Source organism: Theropithecus gelada, chromosome 2, assembly GCF_003255815.1.
Source record: "Theropithecus gelada isolate Dixy chromosome 2, Tgel_1.0, whole genome shotgun sequence".
In the NCBI taxonomy this organism is placed as follows: domain Eukaryota; kingdom Metazoa; phylum Chordata; class Mammalia; order Primates; family Cercopithecidae; genus Theropithecus; species Theropithecus gelada.
The window spans coordinates 18,029,776-18,056,104 of NC_037669.1; the positions used below are offsets into that span (position 1 = coordinate 18,029,776).

The following is a 26,329-nucleotide window of genomic DNA, read 5'->3' on the forward strand; positions in this document are numbered from 1 at the left end:
TACTGGATATTTGTTTTTGGTTTTCTGTGGGAGATACTGAAGCCTAATTGCTTCTTGCTTCTACTTAATTTTGGTGATGTTACCCTTATTCTTATTCTTATTCTTTTTTTTTTTTTCTCTTTGAGACAGGGTCTCGCACTGTCGCCCGGATTGGAGTGCAGTGGCACAATCTTGGCTCATTGCAACCTCCATTTCCTGGGCTCAAGTGATTCTCCTGCCTCAGTCTCCCAAGTAGCTGGGATTATAGGTGTGTGCCACCACACCCCACTACTTTTTTTGTATTTTTAGGAGAGATGAGGTTTCGCCATGTTGACCAGGCTGGTCTTGAACTCCTAACCTGAGGTGATCCACCCGCCTTGCCCTCCCAAAGTGCTGGGATTACAGGTGTGAGCCTCCATGCCTGGCCACCCTATTCTTAATATTTAAAACAATCTAAAATTGCTCAGTTGATAACTTGCATATTTATTTGATAACTTGCTTATTAAATTTCTCTCATTATAAAAGAGCATAGGTTTTTCTCTTGTTCAGCACTGAATCTCAGATACCTAGAATAATGCTTGGCACTTTGGATGAGTGGATTGTTGAATGATTTTTTAATATTTATTTTTGGCCAGGGGATTATGATTGATACCACCAAGAATATCATTTTTATCAGACTTAAACTAACCAAACAGGATCTCTCTGAGAAATCTTATTCTCTTCCTGGTTATTTTGGTGTATCCTTGACCTGTCTAGAATGTTTTGTTCCACTCAGGCAATACAATAACCACAGGAGATTTGTTCCAGGACACGCATTCCCCCCCACCCCCTTCCACCCTCCTACCTATATTAAATGGTATAGTATTTGCATATAACTTATGCACATCCTCCCATATACCTTAAATCATCTCTAGTTTACTAATAATACTTCAATACAATGTAAATACTATGCAAATAGTGTTTATTGTATTTATACATTCGTAATGTTTTTATTGTTAAATAGTATTATTATCTTTTTTAAATTATTATTTTCAATTCATGTTGGCTAAACCTGTGAATTTAGAAGCTATAGATACAGAGGGCAGACTGTAATTCCTATACTCTTCGTTTACTTTGTGCCATTCCCTGTCCAATTTTCAGAATGACCAAATGTATTTGTTCTTGGATAGAGCAGAGGGAGACTGATACTGTAAACTATCTCTTAGAATACATTGGAGGAAAATGAGTTCCACTTCAGTCTAGAAGCAATTGCTCACATATCTTGTTCTATCCTGATTAACTTGTGAAGTTTCTTTTTTTTCCTGATTGCTTTCTACTAGAACTTTTGAAATGATGGAAAGAAAAGAAAATTTATTAATTTTATTCCTACAAGTAAAATAGCAAGTTTCTCTGGAAATAAAAAGAGTTTGTGAAGAAATTAGGTGATCATGGGGAGGCTAGGGAAATGTTCTAATTACAGTTCATTGAAGACAGGGTTACTATTTTAATAACATTTTACATTTTAATAACCCTGTTGAGACTTCTTTAAACTTTAGCTTCCTATTTTGTTATTGTTATCTTTTTCCTCATAGTAGTAGCTGATGATTTTGTCACATGATTGGCACATTTAAAGTCCTTAAAATCAAAATAATGAAGTTGGGGGAACATTAAAACTTAGGAAACTTCTTATTGCAAAGGTTGTTCTGAAATGAAGGAACCCCAGGGTATGAGGCAGGAATCTTAGTAGCAGGAAATGAATTTTGTCTTACATAAACAAAAATATATTTTTGGAAAAATACTAGATCAGGTCTTGGAATGGATAGAAGGAAAAGGAAAAAGCTAAGTAAACAAACTTCAGAAAGGCAAAACAAGGGCAGCTCTGGAGGGCCTTTCTTCTAGCGCATTACCATGCTATAAGGTGACCAAGCTCCAGTGAATTTTGAGCTTCTGTCTTTCCTTGAATTTAAATTTCCCAGAAGTAGACTACCAGAGTGAATGTAACAGTGTGAGGCAAAATTTTTCCCTGTATTGTTTTTTTAATAAAAGCAACAAGATGAACTGAAGGGAAATTTTTTTAAAGTTATAATGACAATATGGGAAGAACTGGGGATGAGACTGAAATCAGTGAGCATATAATTATAATAATAGCAGACATTTGTTGAGCATTTACTGTGTTGAGTATTTTACATCCATTAACCTACGTAGTTATCATGATAAGTTTATGAGTTAAGGATAGTAATAACATATTTCACATTTGAGAAAACTAGGCTTAGAAAAAATAAGTAACATGTTCAAGGTAGCAGAGCCAAGTAGGAGCAATTAGGAGGCTGGTATAGTAATTCAAAGCAAGAAATGATAAGGGTCTGAACTAAGTTAGTGAAATAGAACCAAAAAGCGTAGAGCGTGATTACATAGAGAATGTAAAAAAACGGAGGAGTCAATAATAACTTCTAGGCATCTGGATCAGCAAGTGGATATATTTTTATTCAAACAGAGGAATAGTTTTTCTGGTGAAAGTGCTAGGAGACATTTAACAAATTAGATTGTTAGTATAATACATTTTAATCGTCAGTGGGACTTGTCAACATGTCTGCTACTCTACTCTAACCCCCTTTCACTCTCTTCTCCACACAGAATTCCTTATCATTGCCTTCAAGCCCTTACGTCTCTTACCTCAACACATCGCTCTTTATCTTACCCAGCACACTTTAGACATTTAGGCTTTCTGCATTTCCTCAGTGGCAAGTTCCTTCCTTCCTCAGGATCATTGCACTGACATAGTGCAATGATCCTGACAAAGAACATTCTAACTGGAATGTTCTTTGTCAATAACTTGTCATGGTTCTTCCCCTCCTGTCATTCACTCTTGGGTCAGATGTCACCTCCTCAAAGAGACCATTCCTGAGCACCTTTCTTCCATGCCACCTTCCAGCTCCTTTCTGCTGCCTCCCACCCCCAAAACATTTGTTTTTTGCACTTATCTCTGCTCAAAATTGTGTTCATTTGTTGCTTAGCTTTTCAATTGCTATTTACCTCTTCTAGCTTGTAAACTCCATGAAGGCAGGAACCATCTACACATGAGGGCAGTCTGGAACGTACACAAACTCAATAAGTATGTGTTGAAAGATTAGAAAGTGCCGGGCGCGGCGGCTCACGCCTATAATCCCAGTGCTTTGGGAGGCCGAGGCAGGCGGATCACAAGGTCAGAAGATTGAGACCATCTTGGCTAATACAGTGAAACCCTGTCTCCACTAAAAATACAAAAAATTAGCCAGGCGTAGTGGTGGGTGTCTGTAGTCCTAGCTACTTGGGAGGCTGAGGCAGGAGAATGGTGTGAAGCCAAGAGGTGGAGCTTGCAGTGAGCCAAGATTGCACCACTGCACTCCAGCCTGGGCGACAGAGCGAGACTCTGTTTCAAAAAAAAAAAAATAGAAAGTCCTACGTGTGAACTCAGGGTGACTTATTAAACCATATATAAAACGCTTATGTCCTTGGTAACATGCCACAAGCCACAAATGTGAATAAACATTATGCAGATCCATAATTAGTAAACCTTGAACTTCTATAAAGAATTCACACAGAGTGATTCTATTGAAAAAATTATAAGTTTATTAAATCCTGTCATCTCCTTAGTGACAGATTTTAGAAACTGAAAATGTGGATACTTTAACTTGAGGAAAACTCGTTTCTGGTCATTGTAAATTTCTGAACTTTGTCTTTTCTCTTAAAGGCTCAATCTCAAAATATCCTTCCAACAATAGGATTCAGCATAGAGAAATTCAAATCATCCAGGTAATCCACTTTATCCCTTAACAAAAAAGTTACTAGTGAAAAATAACAATATTGGTCTACCTGGTCATTCTTCCTACCCTTAGAGAAAGTTATTTGTTGTTTCAGAATCTCATAGGTATTAACGTATTTCTACCACTATGGTTGGTTTATTTTTCAGAATTTAGAGTTTAGACAAACTCTGATAACTTCACTAGCAAAGAAGTTTTTTATGTTATTTATTGCAAAATCATGTTTATATTAATACATTTATTTCATAGAACTTTTACTTGTAAATTGGCCCATGTTGAATATTGCATATGAAGGATAATTTCTTTGATTGTAAGTAATTTAAAATTTTAAGTAAAAGTTATGCTTTAGTTAGTTTATAATGTAGTCATGCTTTGCTTCTTTTTGTAGTTTATCATTTACAGTGTTTGACATGTCAGGTCAAGGAAGATACAGAAATCTCTGGGAACACTATTATAAGTAAGTACATCTGTGAATGTTGCTAACTAGATGTTTTTATTTTGCAACTAATAATAATTAGAAATCCAAAGAATTATATGACTAAGTTGTTTGGCTTTTTTTTCATGTAATTTATGAACATTTCCTAATTTTAAAAATATGTAATCAGACTCAACATTGTTTGTCAAATGCTTCAGGTCCTTCATGACTTCGGGCCTTTGCACGTACTATCCTCTCTGTTTTTAATGCCCTATTCTATCCTACTTCACTTCAGTTTAAGGTTAACATATTCCTGCTTTAAATATCAGCTAAAAAGTCATCTCCTCTGAAGTTTCACTGTTCTGCCCAGTTATTTTGTCCCTCCTGTTCACATGGCACGTTGTCCATTTCTATCTCTCTAATCATACTTACCATGTCTTGAAGTTATGTACCATAGCTGCCTCCCTAGTGGAAGTGTGAACTCCTCAAGGGAAGGGATTATTCATTATTCATATTATTTTCTCAAGACCTAGTATGATGCTCAGCATATAGACCCAGTAAATATTATTGACTAAATTTAGTTAAAAATAACAGTGTTGCCTAACAGTTGGTCCATTGTTCTATGAATAATTTAAAATGAGCTATTTTTCAGCATATGCAAGTCAAGTGCTCACTAATTTACAGTTGGCCCTTCATGTCCTTGGGTTCTGCATTCCTGGATTCAACCAGTTGTAGATCAGAAATATTTGGGGGAAAAAATGCCATAAAGTTCCAAAAAGGAAAACTTAAATTGCCATACACAAACTACTATATTGAAAGCACATGAACAAGGTCATGTGTAGGCATTGTATTAGGTATTACAAGTAATCTAGGGTGACTTAAAGAATATGGAAGAATTTGCATAGGTTATATACAAATACTAAGCCATTTTATATAAGAGACTTGAGCATCTGCAGATTTTGATATTTGAAGGGGATCCTGGAACTGATCCCCCAACAATACCAAGGGATGACAATACTTCAGACTAATGGCTGTCAAGTTACTAGGACCCAAATGTGTTATACCTTCTGGAGATTTGCATATGGTATTAAAATAAATTCATTAGCTTCTAATATTGTTAGGACTCCATTTAAGAGTAATGTAATTCACTGTTAGAGTCTGAAACTTAAAAACGGTATCTCTTAACTAAACTCTCTTTTGTGATTATGAACTCCTGCCTTGAAATGGTATGTGATATTTACCATATAAGATTTAGATTTAGATTAACTCTTTCCTAATAATGTGAGACTAAACATTATATGGTATATATTTGGGATATGAACCAGAGGAGATTTATTCAAATTTTTTTTCAATGAGTCCTTCAATAAATTGAAGGCCTATTTAAATCATAGATCCAGAAGACTTCTGAGAGAGAGAGAAAAGAGAGTGCTTCAGATACAAGGGTTAGTTTGGAAAAGGAAAAGTGGCATGTTTGTGGTATTCTGCATTAAATTCCTTAGGGAGATGTGTTTTATGTGTTTCTTGTTTGTTTGTTTGTTTAGGAAACCTGAATTTTCAGTACAGGATTTTTTAAATTCCTCCTCCAATTAGTTGATAAATGATTTCTTTTTAAAAATGTATTTAGCTACTTAAAAAATACTTTAATTTTAATTACAAAAATATATATAGAGAGAAAATAGAAAGTGAAGTTTGTTTTTATTTGATTTTAACTCCTTTTTTCTTCATACTGTTTTTGGATGAAATTATGAATTCTAGAATAGAGTGGTTACACTGTAGATTGAATGGAGAATATGATTACTATTGAAAAATCAACAATAAAAGTAAATTTACTTCCTCTATTTTCATATTTTTCTAACTGTGAAAAGAAAGTACATCTTGATCTATTAAAAAGTGCATCTTGATCTATTAGACTGAAAAAGGTTACAAAGATTAATAAAGTCTGCTCTTGTCAAAGTGAGCCACTCCTGTGAGAATGTAGTATCTTTTTCGGGGTAATTTATTGATATCCGTTAAAATGAAAAATGTTTATAACCTACAGCAAGCATTTTTACTTTTAGAAAAGTATTCTATGACCAGGGCTTATAGGCAAAAAATATACATAGAAGGTTGTATGTTAGCATTATTTATAACATTTTTATATCAATTATGTAAAAATGTTACTATCAGTATTTATCTTTACTATAAATATGTACTTGGTATATATAGAAAGAAGAAAGTTCTTAGTGGATTATGCACCAAACCATTAGTAGCATTTATTTTTGGAATAGTAGGATTATAAGGGAAGTTTACTTTCTTTCATTTTCTTTTCTTTTTTCTTTTTTTTCACATCCTCTTTGGTGAAGAGAGACATTTACTTTCTAACATATATGATGCCATAATAACATTATGTAATTTTTACATACTGTTTTTACAACATAAAAAGATAATAGTATGCAAAAATATAAGGAATACACATTTTTTAAATTTGGAAAATATCGAAAAGAATATTGAAAACATGTTTCCCATAAATCTCACTGTTCATAAATTCACCATTGTCAGTCTTTTTGGTATCTTTCTTCTCCTTTTGAAATATATAACATATACTTTATATAAATAAGGAAAAAGGAACCATCTAAATTATGTATCATGTATAATTTTGTATCTTGCTTTTTTCAATTAACATTCTGTGGTATGCATAAATCAGGAAAAACATGCAATAAATACAGCTAACGGCTGCCTCATATTTTTTCACACAGCTTTGCCAAAATTTCTTTAACCATTTCTCTACTCTAGGACATGAAGGCTATTCTCAGTTTTTGAAAATTGTAACAGTCCTTCAGTCAAAATCTTGTTGTATAAGTCTTAGCCCCAGTTCATGATTCCTTAGTATGAATTTCAGAAATAAAATCACTGGCTCAAAGTGATTGAACGTTTTTATAAATCTTGATAGATGTTTCTGATTGTTCTGGTTTCTATATATACTGGTAATGTATGTCTCTGATAATCAGCATTGTCCTTTTTTAATGATAGGAGAAAATGGTGTATAAAAAGTTTTATTTTGTATATTCACTTGATTTTTTTTTTTTTTTTTTTTTTTTTTTTTTTTTTTTGAGACAGAGTCTTGCTCTGTTGCCCAGGCTGGAGGGCAGTGGTGCCATCTCGGCTCACTGCAAGCTCCACCTCCCAGGTCCAGGCCATTCTCCTGCCTCAGCCTCCCCAGTAGCTGGGAGTATAGGCACCCACCACCATGCCCGGCTAATTTTGTTTTTTTTTTTTTTTTGTATTTTTAGTAGAGACGGAGTTTCACCATGTTAGCCAGGATGGTCTGGATCTCCTGACCTCATGATCCGCCCAATCACATTGAAGTTTAAAATCTTAATTTATGACTAGAATAAGTGATTTGCAAAAAAAGTACAGATGTCCAATAAATATATGAAAAGATATTAAACCTCACTGGCAATTAATGAACTAGATCAAGATAATATGCTATTAGAGTGGCAGTTATTGATAAGAATGATAGTAGCCAGTGCTGGCAAAGGAGTGAGAAAAGTACTGAGTCATGTAAATTGATATGGCATTTCTGGAGGACAGTTTGGAAATGTTTTTCTGAAACTTTAAATTATGTATGTAGTCCTAGAAATGTTACTCCTAAGAATAAATCTTAAAGCATCAAGAACTTTTTAAAAATAAAGGTATGTAGGAGGATATTTGCCTTAAAATTTTTCATAATGATGAAAATTGAAAATAACCTAAAAGTCCAGCAACAAATGTTTGATACAATATTTGATGACACATCCATGCAATGCAATACCTTAGAACCATTCAAAGAAGGTAGTGCAGAGGAATAATCAGTTATTTTTTAAGTGCCTGTATGATCCATCAGTGAATCCTTAACTAGTTCAATCACTGGTTATCAGCTTTTTAAAAAATCAAATAGAATAAAATAAAAGCTATTTGTAAGTATTTTTTTCAGAAGACTTTCACTTAAAATATATCTATATATACTTATGTGTCTACTGTATCTTAATGCAAAATATATTTCTTACTACGGTTTATAGTAAAAAAAAAATTTGACAAACATTGATGTAGTGCTTTAGCATTTCGTATAAAAGTAGTAAAACCATAGTTGTAAAAAAAAAGTCGAGGAAATTTACATATATATTGCAAAGGCAAGGTATAATACAGGATTCCATTTTAAATACATATATAATTTATTCATATGTAATATATACAAAGTGTGGCTTTATACCAAAATATTAATAATTATTGCATCTGTGTAATAGGGTTATGGTGTTTTAACTCATTTTCTCATATGCTGATATTTTAATGAAAAAATTACTCAATTTTTTAAAATTATGAAATAGCAAGTCATTAAATTTATTTTATTATCCAAATGAAAAGGTATTTTACATGAAATATGACTAGTGGTTAATATATTTATCAGTCTTGGAAACTAACAAGAAACAGTACCAAAACTTCTAATGATAAACGGACATAGGACATAAGGAGGTAATACTTACATTAGGAAATGCCCATGGATAATAAACAGGGAAAAATTTATAAGTAAAGCTTTAATTTTTCTTTTTCTTTGCATTACACAGAGAAGGTCAAGCTATTATTTTTGTCGTTGATAGTAGTGATAGATTAAGAATGGTTGTGGCCAAAGAAGAACTCGATACTCTTCTGAATCATCCAGGTATGTGTGTGTCTTTCAGTCTGTATCTGTTCTTTGGGGTTCATTTATGTGTAATGTTTTGTTCTTTGGGTATTGCTTACACTATGTAATTATCTTTCATTTAAAATTGTTGAATTTAAAACATATACATTATAGAGAATTTATATTTTGTGTACATCACCATATTTTTTAAATTTTGCATTGTAATGTAAATATAAAGCATTTTGCAATGTTTTTGGGGTCTCTAACATTTATTTCCTTCCTCAAAAATAAAAATGCCCTTTTTTTCTGATAACATAAGTAATTTGTGCCAATAGCAAAAAAAAAAAAAAAAAAAAAAAAAATCAGACAGAAAAAGAAAATAAAGATCTGTGTATTTCAACACCCATTAAAATTATTTGTTACCATCTTTTCATGCATTTCTCTATGCGTATCTGAGTTTGTGTGTGTGTTTAATCACAGCATTTCTTACATATTTCTTATGGGAATTCCTTTAAAACAAATCTTTTTTATGTTAATTTCCAACTGCCAGCTCCCCATCTCCTTTCAAGATACAAGTGTTTGGGTATTTTTTTCTTTCATACTTTTATGTATGTCATATTATGCACACACACACACACGCATATACATATATAGAGAGACACCAAAAATGTTGGGTTGAGGGCTGTGGGGACTATCATTGTTACTTACCAAAATGGAATCATATTCTTTACACTCTTCTATATGTTTCTATTCTCAATTAACACTTGATGGATATCCTTCCAAATCAAATTATGTATAATTATGTAGTTATTCTTTTTACTGATGCCTAATATGGTTTACTATGAATGTACCACAGTTTATTTCATCACTCACCTGTTGATGTATACTTTCCTCCCGCCCAAGCCCCCTCTACAAACAGTGCTCCAGTAAGTAGTGTGGAACTCTGCATTTCTAGCCTTCCTCATGCCAAAAAAATTTAAATAGTGCTTGTGCTAGGACTTTCAAAAAAGGATGGTGGTTTAAGAGAACTGTGGATTTGTAAGAAATGGAATGGAAATAGTATGAGGCTTTCTAATAAATGTTACTGCTTAACCACAATATCTTTGGTATTTTTAACAGATGACCTCAAGCCTGTTCAAATTTTTCGACAAAGAAAATTATCCACCCTGTACGTTTTATGTGACTTTTTCATGTTAAAAACTTAGCAGTCTTGGCTGGGCATGGTGGCTCACGCCTGTGATCCCAGCGCTTTGGGAGGGATTACAGGCGGGTGGATCACTTGAGATCAGGAGTTCGAGACCAGCCTGGCCAACATGGTGATACGCCATCTCTATTAAAAATACAAAAATTAGCCGGGCATGTGCACTTGTAATCCCATCTTCTCGGGAGGCTGAAGCAGGAGAATTGCCTGAACCTGGGAGGTGGAGGTTGCAGTGAACTGAGATAACCCCGCTGCACTCCAGCCTGGGCAACAGAGCGAGACTCCGTCTCAAAAAAACCCAAAAAAAACACAAAAAACTTAGCAGTCTTGTATCTAGATTGAGAATGCATTTTTGATTATGTCTTCCTTTCATATTAATCTTTACAGTTTTATTTCTAAAAAGTGTTGGAATGTTGAGCAGTAAAATGAAATAGTTCCTACAAAATATGCTTCAAACAATAGGGACTTTGGTTTCCTCAACTGAAGCCTTGTCTATGGATCTTAATGTGCTAGGTCCTTTATTTTATGGGATAGATTTCCAAGGGAGGGATTTCTCAGCTGAAGTGTATATTCACTTTTTTAAAAAAATTGACGGCCATAAAAAAATCTTTGAATAGCAAAATGTACTGTGAACAGATAAAGACAATGACAGGCAAGGGAAAATATTTGCAACTCATATAATAGCTACAGGGATATTTCTATACTACTTGTGTTTCTAAAAAATCAGAATATAAAAGCTTGATAGAAAATGGGGAAAGGACATAACAAGATAAGTCAACAAAAAAGTAAATTTAAACATCTTTTGAATATACGGAAAGATTCTTGGCCTTTCTATTACCTATGATACAGAAAATATCAAAAAGTTTCATAGCACTCTTTTGGCTAGAGGAGTGGAAACACTCATTCTTATACGTGGTTGTTGAAATGTAAATTGATATAATTTTTAAGAGAAAACAGTTTGGTAATCACTGTCTATCAAAATAGAAATTTATGTCCTTTGACCCAGCAATTCCACATCTCAAATTTATCCTAAGGACATACTGGCCGGTGTACAAAATTACCTATGTACACATTTATTCATTACAGGATTGTTCATAGTTGTAAACTATGTAGCAGGTATCTGAGTTAGTTTCTAGTTAAATAAATTAATAGTACATAGTACTAAAAGAAGAAATAGTCCAGAACTGTTAAAATAAGGAAGAAGCTGCTCTGTATGTACTGATATGGGATCAGATCCAAGATATGTAAATAAATGAAAAGATAAAGGTAGAAACTGGTGAGGTTGGCCTGCTACTATTTGTATGAAAATAATATCTAATAATTATGTTTTCTAATACATAAAATATTTCTATGAAGATGCCAAGACACTGATGTTATGGGTTGCCTTTTCTACAGAGACCATTGTCCTAGGACAAAGTTAGGAAGGAGATTCTTTTACTGTATGCCATTTTGTGTCTTCTGAATTTTGAACTATTTAAATGTATTATCTATTCAAAAAAATGACAAATGTTTCCAAAATCATAACAAGGTAAAAATATCTTTTAAAAATCTAGCTTGTTACTTATTATATTGTGACTAAAAACTTAAAGAAGTTTCCAGTTTCTTTTCCTTCTACTTCTACTTGAAGTTTGCCTCCTTTCTGTTCACAATTAAAAAGGAAACAAACAAAATATTTAATGCTTTTTTGTAGGTACTTCTCTGTAATGCTTATTGAGCTCCCAGTCCCAGCTCACCCATCTTTGGGTAAAGCTCCTAACCAGAGGGTAGATGGTCTTAGGAAGTATTTTTTAAGTTTTCTTAGTGCTCAAATAACACACCTAACAGTGCGACAGTGTGTGTCTTTAAATGTTTTGGTATGTATGATATGAAAAAAAATTGATTAAAAAGCAATTTCATGGGTTTCAGTACTAAAGATTTGCTACAAAATGACCTAAAAAGCTGAAAGTGTGATGATAGTCCTATTTTCTCTTTTAGATATCAAACACCGTCGAATTCCAATCTTATTCTTTGCAAATAAAATGGATCTTAGAGATGCAGTGACATCTGTAAAAGTGTCTCAGTTGCTGTGTTTAGAGAACATCAAAGATAAACCCTGGCATATTTGGTAAAGTTTTATATTTACTTTTCACTTTGCTTTCTGAAAAACATACAAGCTTCAAAGTTGTTTCTTCTGACCTCATTTTTTAAAAATAAGTGATCAAACATGGCGGGATATAAGCTAAGGATTTTGTTTTATAGAATTGTGGCCTTGTAGCTTTTTACAAATATGTTACTGTTAAAAATCTTTTTCAAATTTTTGTGGGGATAGGAAAATATAAACAACTCTTATAATGGAATATAACTTAAAATCTCACTTATTTACTGAACTTCAGCCACACTGATTTCCTTCTGCACATGGAGTCAGCCAAGCACAGTCCCATCTCAGAGCATCTGCACTTGTGTCCCCATCCTTTGAATCATTTTCCAAAATAATTTTCCTGGTTTGCTAGAGTCACTATTACCATGTGACTGCTTTTTGTTTGTTTCTTTGTAGTCTGTCTGCCTATACAGGTATGTTAGCTCCCTGACAGCTGAGATTTTGTCAGTTTTCTTCACTTTAATAACCCCTACAATAGTCATAGTACCTGGTATGTAATAGGTACACGATGCATATTTGTTAAAATGAATAAATGGAAATGGAAATTTTAATTTTACTTAGACATCCTAGTAAGGTTGAACTCTTAAGTAATTAATGTTGAAATTGTATGCATTGTTTATTTGGAAAACTGTTTCTTATTTAACTCCTTTGTGCCTTTCTACCAAAATATTTTAATAAGGATAAACAGAGATTGTACATTAGATAGTATTTTTGCGCCTACCACTACCAGATTAAACTCCCTTCTACCCACCCGCCTACCTCTCTGCTGTAAGAGGTCCTTTCCATGCCAGAGTTTCCCCCTTTTTATAAGAAGGTATCTATGGGGAAAGATTGGAAACAGAAGCAGAGAGATGCACTTCCACAAGAAGGTGAACTAGAATATGAAGCAAGGAGGTAATAGAGTTCAGAAAACAACTTTAGGAACTAGTTTTGGTGCTGAAAGAGTAATGTAAAGATCTTAGGAAAGCTCTTGAAACTTTCCAGTATTCAAAGCCTCCAGCACCTCTTCCCAGGAGCTCAACCCTGCATATCCCAAGTAAAACTTTCGTTACTCTAGGATCAGAAAAAAGTCAGTGTCTAATAAATGATTCTTGAGTTGGAATTTGAGGTCCTGTGGTATTTGGTAGGTAAAGAATGGTGGGATTTTGGATAAAGAAACATCTTGAGCTAGAGCCTTTATATTTCTCTAAATCATACCTAAGATGATTACTTCTAAAGTAGAATAATTTTTAATTTCTGTGTTGTATTAAGTATTGTGACTGCTTGATAGAAAGTGCACATTGAAAAACATGGATCTAATTAGTAAATAACCCTCTTTTCTACTTAAAATAATTAACCATTAAATTTTAACAGATTTATTTATTCAATTGTGACATCTCAGTATTTCTCTGTGAGAAAAAAGTAATATCCTGATGCTTATAAGGATGTAGGATGTTATAGTGCCAGTTGCTAGATTTTCTAGATAACTTATAGAAGAAAGCAAAATGTTTCTTTTAAACATGTGTATAATTGTGACTTCTCCTTAATTCAAATTGGACCTCTTCTCACTAGGTTCAAGTTAATATCTCATTTATTCATTTTGTTCTTTATTCTTGGCAATATTTTTAAAAGCATGTATAAAATTGAAAATATATTTATCCTTTTTCTATTTTAAATACAAAAGTAATGCTCAGTGATACAGAGACAAAATATTGTCTGTCTCCTGCCTTGGGTACAAGTAAATTTACTGAGCAATAAAGAGAAGATCCTAGAGAAGTATAGTCTGATAAATTGAAGAAAAATTTTATGTTTTATATTTGACTATTGTACTAAACATATAGTCAGCTCTGATTTTCAGGGTCTGATTGTGTTATTCTTCTTCAGATGTGTTCTTTGACTCAATCCCTGGCATCATGATTGTGTGTGTGTGTGTTGTATGTGTGTATGCTTGTTTACCATCTTGTGGGGGAGACAAATAAGAAGCAACTAAATGTATAAAATGTCAGCTGGGTGGATGAGAAAAAATAAAGTATGATAAAAAGAGAAAAAATAATGGGAGTTGCTCCCTCTCTGAGACCTAATTGAAGTTAGGGAGCAATTCGTGTAAAGATTTGGAGGAATAATTGTCCAGACAGAGAGGCCAGCAAGAAAAAGCCTCTTCTTGGATGAGAATGTACCTGTTGTGTTCCAGGAGCAGCAGGAAGTCCAGGTTGGTTAGAGCAGAGCAATCTAAGGGGAGCTTGTAGGAAATGAGGCCACTGAGAAATAACCAGGGGTCATATCACACAGGGCCCAGATTTTTGCTTTATTCTTCCTTATTTGAGAGGAAAGATAGAATTCAAACATTTGTTACGAAAAGATGCAGTTTTTCGTAGAATAATGACACCTACACCAGAGGGGAAGGGTTTTGTTGTATTAATTGTTTGGAACTATAGGTGTATGATGAAATTAATATATTTCTCTTTCTTGATTTAAGTGTTTCAGTTACTGATGTCTTACTCTTACCATGGATAATCAGTAATTTGCTTTGAATAGTTGTGTATTTCATGTTGTTTGTTTCTTCCTTTGTATTTTATAATAATTCTATGATAAGCCATATTCTTAGTCTAACAAGTAATTTCTGGGAGATAATTTTTATTTTGATTAGAATTAAGTTAATTCTTTTAGGTACTTCACTATACTTTTTAAAGCTATGCTTCAGCATACTAAAAGGAACCCTAATCATTCAGAAAATCTAATTGTATATATTAATTGCTATTATACAATTATATTTTGAAAATAAATGCCTAGATCAATAACTGTACCTTTGAAAAAAGATTATCTAATACTCTAAAAATCCTCTGCATTTTATTTTAACTTATATACTTAATTATGATTATACATAAAATCTCACAATCACAATTTAAGTTTAGTCTCTCAAAAATGGAAAGACAATGGAAGCACCCTGTTTTAGGTGTTTTATCTACATACTTCAAGTGTTTAATTCTCACAATTACCATATGAGGTCAGTGGTACTATTCCGCACTTTACAGATGCTGAAACTGAAGGCAGAAGAGTTCAATGACCTGGCCAAGCTCCCTCAGCTAATAAGAAAATGATTGAGATCTACCAAGTTTCTGTTTTACTCTACCAGCTTACCAAAGCTATAATTATGAGTTTTTATCCTAAAGATATCAAATTCCATTTCAAAGAAAGGCACACCATAATATGGCTGTATTATAACCCAAGTCAAGCATTTCTAATAATGAGATGGAACCATTGGAACTGAGCAAAATAGGATAGTGGACTGTACAAAACTTTTCTACCACTGGAAAAATAATTCAAAAGTATTTGTTTTTTTAATGTCAGTGTAAGAACTAGTCCTAGGATAAAATAATTTTTCTGCGATATGGTTTTCAAAATCTGTTTATAAATTATAAACATATCTTGTTTCTGAGCACTCAGACTTTTATTTTCTGGTTTATTTTCAATTTCAGTGCTTAACCAGCTTTGCTCAGATGTATGTTATTATAATATATTAATTCTCCATATGGCAAAATTGTAATCCTTTATTCTTACAGTGTTATGATGTAATGAGATGGCTATGTTTCTATGGATTTTATTTCAGTGCTAGTGATGCCATAAAAGGAGAAGGATTGCAAGAAGGTGTAGACTGGCTTCAAGGTACATCACAAAATACTGTGTGTCTTCAGCCTTTGTTTCCTTTTTATTCATACTTTTATCTTTTTTTTACATTTTATTTTATTATATCATTGCCTTTTTTCCTCTTCCCATTTATTTCTGCTATCAGAAAAAATAATACAGTAAGTATCCAATACCTTGTTCCATTTATTTCTATAGCATATTGCTAAAGAATATTTTTACATAAAGTGTTTGAATCTTTACAGTCAATATATTTGACACATATAGAAAATAACTTAAACTATGACAACAAGTTTCTGTCAGATCTAGTAATAGAAGCACATTTAAATTTTGGGACAAATGTTAGGCCCTACTGTCAATAACTAAAAATAAGTCTGAATGACATGTTTCTTTTAAGAATCATGCTGGCCAGGCACGGTGACTCAAGCCAGTAATCCCAACACTTTGGGAGGCTGAGGCGGGTAGATCATGAGGTCAGGAGATCGAGGCCAACATGGCGAAACTCTGTCTCTACTAAAAATAGAAAAATTAGCTGGATGTGGTGGTGCACACCTGTAATCCCAGCTACTCTGGAGGCTGAGGCAGGAGAATCATTTGAACCCAGGAGGCAAAAGTGTAGTGAGTCGAGATTGCACCACTGTACTCCAGCCTGGCAGCAGAGCAAGAGTCTGTCTCAAGAAAAAAAAAAAAAAAAAAGAATCATGCTGTACTACAGATATAGCTCCATTTGTATATTACATGTATACACAACTTGTAGTACTCATATTTAGTATTACAGATGCTGATCTTTTATTGATATTTTGTATACTTGCAGTTCTGGTTGCTATTAATCAAAATAGTTATAGATTGGTACAGGCTTACTATATTAGGTAATAAATTAACATATATCATTTACCCTAATGGTCTCTCAGCCAAAAGAATGGCTTGAAGCACACAGAGCAGTAGATAGATGTGAATGAAACCAAGCTCATAGGTTCTTATTGCAGGATCCCAATGGCCAAGTCAGAAATTGCAGTTCTGAGCATAACAACTAAAGATCATTTCTATGGGGAATGTCTCTGCCCTGAACAAGAGTGAATAACAGGATATTATAAATTCTAGCTATAGTCTCATAGTTACAAATTCTTCTACACAAACCTTTTAATGCCAGTTGTGTCTGATTTTTTTAAAATCTTCTGCATGTTGCAAACAATAGCAGGGATATATCACATATCATGGTAGATCTAAGAGTAGCCTGCCTGCTCATACATCATAGTATTAATTTTGTTCAAAGTATGAAATGTGCATTTCATAAATATCTGTATGTGTTGTTGGTAAAATATGGTGGTTTAGTTAACTAGACAGACTATTATTGTATTTCTGTGTCTTTTATGTTTATGTAGTTATAACATCATTAAACTGCAAGGAACATTCAAGTCATATTTTACAATTAGTGACACTTAATCAGGAACCTCTCGTGGTTCTCAGAAGAACTAGCGGGATTTTTCTGTGAACCCAGCAACTTAGTTTCTTAGACTGCAGTAATGAAGTGTTCAAGGCAATGGGATGGATTTCCACCAGAAACAGGCTACAGAGGAATATTCCAGAGAAGATACCAGGAGTATGTTTTCAGCCTCATTTCATATTTTACAGAGTGCTTACCATTGCTAACAATGAAGATACAGCATGGATGGAAACCCTACTGTCACTCGTGATAATGTAATTCAGAGCACAGTATTTGCTGAAAATAGGTTGATAGTCTTCTAGATTTTAAAGTGTGGTTCTCCATCCCTTCTTTTCTGGTTTTATTTTGTCATTAGCAGTTAGCCACTAGGTGTCAGTAGCAATCCAACATCACAATACCAATTGCCACGTCTGGTCTTGATACCCAATTTTTGTTTCTTTGACTTTTCTGATCCATCATTATCTGTCTTACCGCCCAAGTTTTTGTAAGGAGGACACATTTTGGAAATACTTTTGTGTCCTTGTTTTTCCATATTACTTTATGTACCCTTTACAATTTTCTGCAAGGTAAGCAGTAGTACCTCTATTTTATATAGAAAGCATTGACTGATACTAAAAAAAAAAAAGCTTAGGCTTTTAAGTACAACAAATTTATTCTACTACTTATTAATTTACCTCTCTGTCTGTTAGCTGAAATCTCTTACCTTGTGAAGATTTTTTTAATCTGTAAAATTGAAAAATAAAATGTGTTAAATTTTGTACAGATTAAATTAGATACTGTTTAAGTACCTAGCATAAGAAAGCACCCTGTAAATATTAAGTTTACCCTTTTACCTAAACACTCTGTTTTAAAAAGGAGGAAACTAACCACAGGATAAAAGAGTGTATCATTTGGTTTCAAATAGGAGATGCTTTGGTTATATTTTCTTTCCTTCTTTCCTTTCTTTCTTTCTTTCTTTCTTTCTTTCTTTCTTTCTTTCTTTCTTTCTGTCTGTCTGTCTGTCTCTCTGTCTTTCTGTCTTTCTGTCTTTCTTTTCTTTCTTTCCTTCTTTCCTTCCTTTCTTTCTTGCTTTCTTTCTTTCTCTTTCTTTGTTTCTCTCTTTTTTTGTTTTTTTTTGTTTTTTTTTTTGATGGAGTTTCCCACTTGACACCCAGGCTGGAGTGCAGTGGTGCGATTTCAGTTTACTGCAACCTCCGCCTCTCGGGTTCAGGCAATTGTCCTGCCTCAGCCTCCCAAGTAGCTGGGATTACAGGTGCCCACCACCACACCCAGCTAATTTTTTGTATTTTTAGTAGAGATGAGGTTTCTCACCATGTTGGGCAGGCTGGTCTCAAACTCCTGACCTCAGGTGATCCACCCATCGCCTCAACCTCCAAAAGCGGTGGGATTACAGGCATGAACCACCACGCCTGGCCGCTTTGGTTATATTTTCTGTGTAATAACAAATAGTTTACATTGTCATATTCCCAACTGTCTCTAGATTTGAAAAGAGATAAAAATATATTTTTTAAAAAATAAATAGCAGTAAATATAGGAGATTAGTTTGTGTTAGCTAAAGACATTTATGTGAATGTAGCTGTGAAAGGTATTCTAAACTTATATCTTATTTTGCTTCCAGAATTCTGGAATTTCCTAGTATAATAGACACGAAGGCCTTTGGTTCATTTGGGGCTAATTTAATCTTATTATTTAGAGTTTAAGGTTGGGGCCGAGAGCAGTGGCTCATGCCAGTAATCCCGGCACTTTGGGAGGCCAAGGTGGACAGATCACTTGAGGACAGGAGTTCGATACCAGTTTGGCCAACATAGTGAAACACTATTGTGACTAAAAATACAGAAAATTCATCGGGTGTGATGGTGCATGCCTATAGTCCCAGCTACTAGGGAGGCTTAGGCAGAAACTCTGGGGGTGGAGGTTGCAGTGAGCCGAGATCATGCCGCTGCACTCCAGCCTGGGTGACAGAGCAAGACTGTCTCAAAAAAAATTTTAAATAAAGTTTAAGGTTAGAAACTTCTTGGTGAAATATTAAATGGCACGTGTAATGGCATGATTCTATTGTCTTTGGAAACGGTCTCAATAATTGTGTATGTAGAACAACCCAAAGACAAGAATGCTTGAATAGACTAGGAAGTATTTTTTAAACTGCCAGAGAATAAACAGAAACTATTGCAGAACTGTAAGTTTTCTTGCCCTGAAACTTTCAAATTAGGTACTTTTAAAAAGAAATCTTCCCAAATAACTAATAAAATGTATTCATTTTATTGCTTTGTCTGCATGGAAAAAGTTACTGCTCCCAGATGTTAATATTAGACTTACAAACTATGCAGGAGTATTCCAATGAAAGAGGATTGATCAAGTACACTTAGTTTCATCTCCTCCCCAACTCTAACAGTAAAGAGACTTTAAAAAAATATATAATATAGATGGACAAAAAGAAGAGAAGTAGTGAAAATGGCATCCAAATTTTGGAAGCTGAATATTTGATGAATGTTGAATTACTTAACAGACGTGAGAAAGCTGAATCTTAAACTACCAGTGGGGAAAACTGAAAAGCAGCCTAATTTGCATTGCAAATGCAAAGCCTCAGAAATCGGTGGAAATTGAAAATAAGGATGAACATGGGATAAAAAGAAAAGATATGATTATACATCTTCCCTTTAAGATAAAATTGAAGGTTTATTTTCTGCAGAGTCAAAGACAGTGTCTCTGGACTAGAAAACCCTAGGTGCACAACTGTCTAGTGGTGCTGAATTGAAAAATGAGGAAAAAAAGTTTTCATGCTGAATATTATAACTCTCTTCTACTTCTCCTATTTCTCCCAGAAAACAATGACAGTAAGCAGGATATAGGAAGAGTTATCTTTGGGGAATCAGACCAGCCTAAGAGCAAAGATCTAAAGGTATTAATATTGGAGATCCCAAGGAAATGGCTTGGCCAGATGTACTAAAGGAAGACCATATTTAACAAGCTTCACACGTTTGCAAATTCCAATCAACTTTTTAGTGTTCACTTATACATAAGAGCAGATAGCAAAGGACGACCAGGCATTTGAGGATGAAAACATAAAATATGGGAAAGTCCACAAACAATAAAAGTGGGTTCGAGTAAGTAGAATTTATATAGAGAGAACATTTCAAAAAACTGTTAAAGAGTATCCTCAAAGAGATTAAGAGGTGTTATTTTCATGAATAAAGGCAAGAAACTACTTGAAAAGAAAGAACAAAAAAATGAGTTCTTGGAAAATAAGAATATAATAGTATAAATGAAAAATTTAATTTTAAAAAGATGATAAAATAGAGGCAAACTCCCGGAAAGTAGAGCAGAAAGACAAAGAATAGAAAATTTGAAAGGAAAGAAAGGGGTCACGTTCAGGAGGCCCAATATCCAAATAATCGGAAATTCAGAAAGAGAAAACAGAAAAAAATGGAGGATAGCAAATCCTCGAATAGTATTTTCTAGAACTAAATCAATGAGTTTTCAGTTGACAGACTTCTCAAGAGCTCAATACAGCGGATAAAAATATTCCCACACCAGCAGGCATCATTACTAAAATTCAGTGCTTCAAACAGTGGAAGATTCTGCAAGCTTCCTGTGAAAAAAATGAAAAGCTTCCTGAGGAAAAAAAGAATAAGAAAACAGAGTAACACCAGATTTATCAACAGCAACAACTTGGAAGCTGTAAGATAATTGGGAAATGCCTGGAAGAGTCCAAGGAGGGAATAATAGAATTATGTACTCAGGCAGTATGAGTGTATTTTGACAGTAGAATAAAGACATCTTCAGCTATATAGCATCTCAAGAATTTACTTTCTATGCGTTTTACTAAGGTATTCACTGAGAATAATATTTTTCAAAAACAGGAAAATCTTGGTACAAGCATTATCAAAAAAAAAAAAGAAAAGAAAAGAAAAGGAAATAAACCAAGAAGAGAAAATTAAGGGATCATGACACAGGAAAACCAGCACAAGACAGTAGGGGAAGTAATCCCCAGGATATTAATGGAGACCCTGGAATGATAATGAAAGAAGATATTGTAACAAAATGACTGGGGCAGGCATAGAGAAAATGAGTATAGATTCTAGAGTTTTTTTAATAAGACTCTGAGGAAGAGTTATTCAAGAAGGCAAAGTTGATGGACTATGTAATGTACTTCATAGTAATAAAGGTTTAAACTCTGGGAGTGATGCAGTTGAATTAGAGTTAAGTACATACAACAATTAAATAGATGAGTTGGATGGGAGTGGGAAAGACAATTATTAACTCTAGAGGGATAAACTATAGAAGAGGAAAGGAAAAGTAAGTATACCACCTGTCTTAGCTGTGAATAGCATTTACATAGTCATCATATTGACAGTGACTATATTAGTGTATTAGGAGAATGGGGGTATTATAAGGGTTGCCTAGAAGCAGCATGGGAGTGTGAGAGAGCTGATGTCTCATATTACATTGAAGGAACTGATATTTGAAGAAGTAATAAAAGTATATTGTTTGAGGTATTGTAAGTATTCATCTAAAAGGGAGTTATAAGTAGTTGCCCCTGAAAGGGAGGAATGGAGATGAAGCAAAGTACTGCTGTTTTGCTTAGAAATCTCATAGAACTAGTTGACTCTATGCAAATGTACAACTTTAATAAAAATAATAACTGTAGAATGAATTGTGCTTTTAAAAAAGTAGATGTAGCTGGACCTGGTGCACACTTGTAGTCCCAACTACTAGAGAGGTTCAGGTGGGAGGACCACTTGTGCCCAGAAGTTCCAGTACAGCCTGGGCCACATAGCAAGATCCTATCTCTAAAAAATAATAATAACAAAAGCAAATGTATACATAAGCTTCCAACATGTTGTATAGATTTGACTTAGATTACTTTAGAAAATATATTTTGCCCTATAGAGATTAATAATTTTTGTTTCTTGTTATCAGATCAGATCCAGACTGTGAAGACATGAGAAGATAATAGTTGGAAACCTCTGCAATTTTCAATTCAAGGAATCTATCTAAGGCAAACAGAATACTTTACGTTTTGTAAAAGATGTTTATGCATCAAAAAATATAATTTTCTGCTTGCATTTATGGACTCTGAATGACCTTTTTAAGAACATAGGACTTCAGGTATGCTAATTCGGCCATTAATTATTTAAAAACTGAATATTCCCTCAAAAGGGCTCCCTAAAATTATCAACTTCTTAGTGAAGGTCTACATTTGATTGTATGTAGAATGTCTAAAAGTCAGAGTTACAAGCCCATCATAATTTATGATATGTTCAGTGTATTTTATTTTTTAATTGTCTTTTTTAAAAATTTAGTTTATGACTTTGCAGTATGAATTGTGCTTGTGAAAAAGAACTTTAAATATTTACAAGGGACCATGGGTAATTAATATATATTCAATTTTTACTATGTGTCACCGTCAATAAAATGTAAAATGTAATGTACCAACTAGTGTGCTTTGTTTATGCTGAAAAGAATAATGCTCTATTAGTATGGTATTTGGTGTCATACTGTGAAGCATTTGTAAACCATCTAAGACTAAGTTAAGCTGAATTTATTTATTCAGTGTATGTTGAACATCTCTACACCAACTAGTCAGGCATAGTCCTAGGCAATGATGATACGGGGTAAATAAGACATATCCTTATCTTCAGATAACTTAAAATTCATTAAGGGATAATTTGAGAAGCTTTTCATGGATAGTATCTAATTTTATTTCATTGGCTGAATGAAAATATTGCAACTTCAGATTAAGACGTATAAAGTAAATTAATGTTTGATTGTTCAGTAATCATAACTGACATCTTGTTTTTCCCTTTTAAATGCCTCCAATTTACCATAGCACTTTGTTAAAATAAATTGTGACTTTTAACTTTTTCATGGACATAAACTGCTACATAAATGTTGTTTATAATTTTAGACATATCTCAGACACACGAATTATTATTTCTTACAAATTAGAGACCACATATAATTGTGAACTCTAAATAGAAACCTTCATTTTAATCACTGAGCAACAGTATATAGAGCAATGTTGTTGATCCTGATAAACATTGCATATAAAGAAAAACTGTACTGTATAATATATACCATCTCAAATGTCCTTAGCTTTGAAAATAGAAGGCAAAAATAAGTAATAAAGATGTTATAGTAACTGCAGTAGTGGTATATGTTTCACAGAGATTTTAATAAAAGCATATAAAGCTACAATAAAAGTTTTATATTCCAGTTTCTCATAGTCCAGAAATACCAGTGATTTGGCATTTGGCAAATTGAAAGTTATCCAGAAAATTCCAATGGCGTAGCATCTTAGGTAGTTTACCATCTCTCTTGTACATTGTTTTAGAGGATACAAAATGAAAATCTTATTAATCTAAAGTTGCTGCAGATATGGAAAGTACATAATGATGGAAACAATGAATGTAATTTTTTAAAAAATTGATATGCTACAACTATTTTAGGATGGAGAAAGAACTGATTGAGAATTCAAATCCTCACTCACTTATCATAAGGTAGTAATAAAATTAGTAAGAGTCACTACTATACGATCATTATATTATAAGCAGGTATTACACATACAGAATTTTCATCATTTAATCCTCCCAATAAGCCTATGTGGTAGGTGTTATTATTTCTATTTTATAGATCAGTAAACTGAGGCCTTAAAATGTTATGTAATTTGCCAAAGTTCAAAGAGCTAGTAAGTCTGGTACTAGGATTCAGTACCAAGCAGTCTGTTTAAGAGTGATGATTCAAGAGTATGGTAGATATTAGAAATACAGATATATCTACCAGAATAACAACTAAAATGATAGAAAAGGCTCTTTCTTGGGACAGCAACCAGGACAGGGATGGTAGAGGGAAGGTCAGAGACTAGAGACTACTCTTTGGTTTTTTTTGTTTTCTTTTTTTAAAAAAAAGCTATTAGCTCTACTCAAATTTTAAACTCTGGACATAAATGACTTTGGTAAAAGTCCTTAAAACTATTTTAACAAATTATTTGGTATTCCACAAGCTACAGTAGCTCATACCTATGCAAATATTTAGAAGAAGAAGTACCCTTTTTCTTTGTTTTCGTGATCTCCAAAATCTAGTTTTTAGTCTATAAACATCCATCCCTACTCCATATTTTCATGTAAAGATTATGTAGAAATAAGTTGGGCAACAGTGTAGTCACAGGATGCCATATAAGTGTGAATAAGCTGAGATTATTGCATTTGTATTTAGCATATTATACCATTAAAATGTATTTTATTAAAGCTGAAGCAAGTTGTTTTTCATGTCTAGACATCACTGTGTTACAGAGTTTAATTCATTAAGCTCTGTATTTGAATATAACACCTTGTAAAATGTTTGAAACTTATCCTCTTGTGTGCTTTGCATTTAAATATTTCTATATGGCCCTGTTCAGCCTGTGCTTTGTAAGTCACAAAAGGGCTGGGTTTTATATGTTTGTTTTTTATTTCTAAGCTCTCTGCGAAAAAGTTACAAATTGTCTCCTGGTTGTTTAAGATATTTTTTCTTTGTAATTTTTTATATCATGTGTGATTTTCATAAATATGTGCAGTTACTCTTGATAATACTTGTCTTAGTCTTTTCAGGTTGCTATAACAAAGTACCATAGACTGGGTGGCTTATAAACAACAGAAATTTATTTCTTACAGCTCTGGAGCTGGAAGTCTGAGATCAGATTGCCAGCATGGTTGGGTTCTGGTGAGAGCCGTCTTGGTTGCAGACTGCCATCTTCTTCTTGTATCCTCACATGGCAAAAGGAGGGCAAGAGAACTCTCTGGAGTCTGTTTGATAAGAGCATGAATCCCATTACATCTTCACATGGCTCCTCCCAAAGACCCCACCTCCTAATATCATCACATATCATCACATAGGGGTTAGAATTTCAACACAGAAATTTTGGGAGAACACAAACATTCGGTCAGTTGCAATACTTAAGGCAAATTCATCTTGCTTATAACTCTGGTGCATTAAAATACTATTGCATCTTAACCGAGTTTGTACTTATTTTCTGCTTTCTGATTATTCCCTTTGTTCATAAAAATAAATGACTGGTATTACATGGTCACCTAAATAAATAGGTTTGTGTATGTCTGTGACTAGAAAGAAATACTATAGTGATTAAGAAATGGTTATTGTGTTTAATTGAATGTTTTAGGTTACTTAGTTATTACATTTTCATCTTTCTCCGTATGGATGCTCCTGCTCAACTTTGCCTGCCTCAGAACCTTTATGGCTCTTTCTTCCAATCACTTGATTTCAACACCAGATTTAGAAGCTTCGTCGGCATACCATGTTAAACTGCTTTTCTGGCAATTTAGAATAAACCAAGAAAGACATAAAATCCGTCTCCAAATTTTAAATCACCAAGTAATGCTAAAAGTCATCCAGGGATACTAGATACGTTGAAAATAAAATTTGATTAGAAATGTAGTAGTAATGATAAACATCTTATAGCTTTTACAGTGTGCCCACACTTCATAAGCACTTTACATATATTCATTTAATTGTCATAAGAACCTTGTGAGGTAAATATCATCTCTATATATAGATCAGGTGTCAGTAAACTGCTAACCCATTTTTGTACTGCCTTTAATGTTTATTTTACATTTTTAAAGAGTTGTTAGGCCAGGCATGGTGGCTCTTGCCTGTAATCCCAGCAGATAATCGGCCTTTGGGAGGCCGAAGCAGGCGGATTACTAGAGTACAGGAGTTTGAGACCAGCCTGGCCAACATGGGGGAACCTCGTCTCCACTAAAAATACAAAAATTAACCAGGTGTGGTGGCATGTGCCTGTGCTCCCAGCTACTTGGGAGGCTGAGGCATGAGAATCACTTGAACCCAAGAGGCAGAGGTTGCAGTGAGCCAAGACTGTGCTACTGTACTCCAGCCTGGGCAACAGAGTGAGACTCTGTGGGTGCAGCACACCAACATGGCACAAGTATACATATGTAACAAACCTGCACGTTGTGCACATGTACCCTTGAACTTAAAGTATGAAAAAAAAAAAAAGGTTGTTAAAAAGGAGGAGGAGCAACAGAGAATACATGTGGCCTGTAAAGCCTAAAACATAAACCGTCTGATGCCTTTTACATAAAAAGTTTGTTTACCCCTGTA

The 26,329-nt window shown here is 33.7% G+C and overlaps 1 protein-coding gene across 11 annotated transcripts in view; it reads left to right on the plus strand.

The window, feature by feature from the left end:
* Nucleotides 1-25,337, plus strand: part of ARL6 (ADP ribosylation factor like GTPase 6) — a 38,066-nt gene extending 12,729 nt beyond the window's left edge. For 3 of the 11 annotated variants that reach the window (XM_025377808.1, XM_025377809.1, XM_025377807.1), the window contains 6 exons: nt 3,689-3,750; nt 4,147-4,215; nt 8,754-8,848; nt 11,985-12,114; nt 15,734-15,789; nt 22,133-25,337. In XM_025377808.1, coding sequence (XP_025233593.1) covers nt 3,689-3,750; nt 4,147-4,215; nt 8,754-8,848; nt 11,985-12,114; nt 15,734-15,789; nt 22,133-22,158 — 438 coding nt within the window. In that variant the 3' untranslated portion in view covers nt 22,159-25,337. Of the gene's footprint in view, nt 1-3,688; nt 3,751-4,146; nt 4,216-8,753; nt 8,849-11,984; nt 12,115-15,158; nt 16,348-22,132 lie in introns of those variants that run through there. The other 8 variants (XR_003118277.1, XR_003118276.1, XR_003118275.1 and 5 more) reach the window with 7 other exon arrangements.
* The last annotated feature ends 992 nt before the right edge of the window (nt 25,338-26,329 follow it).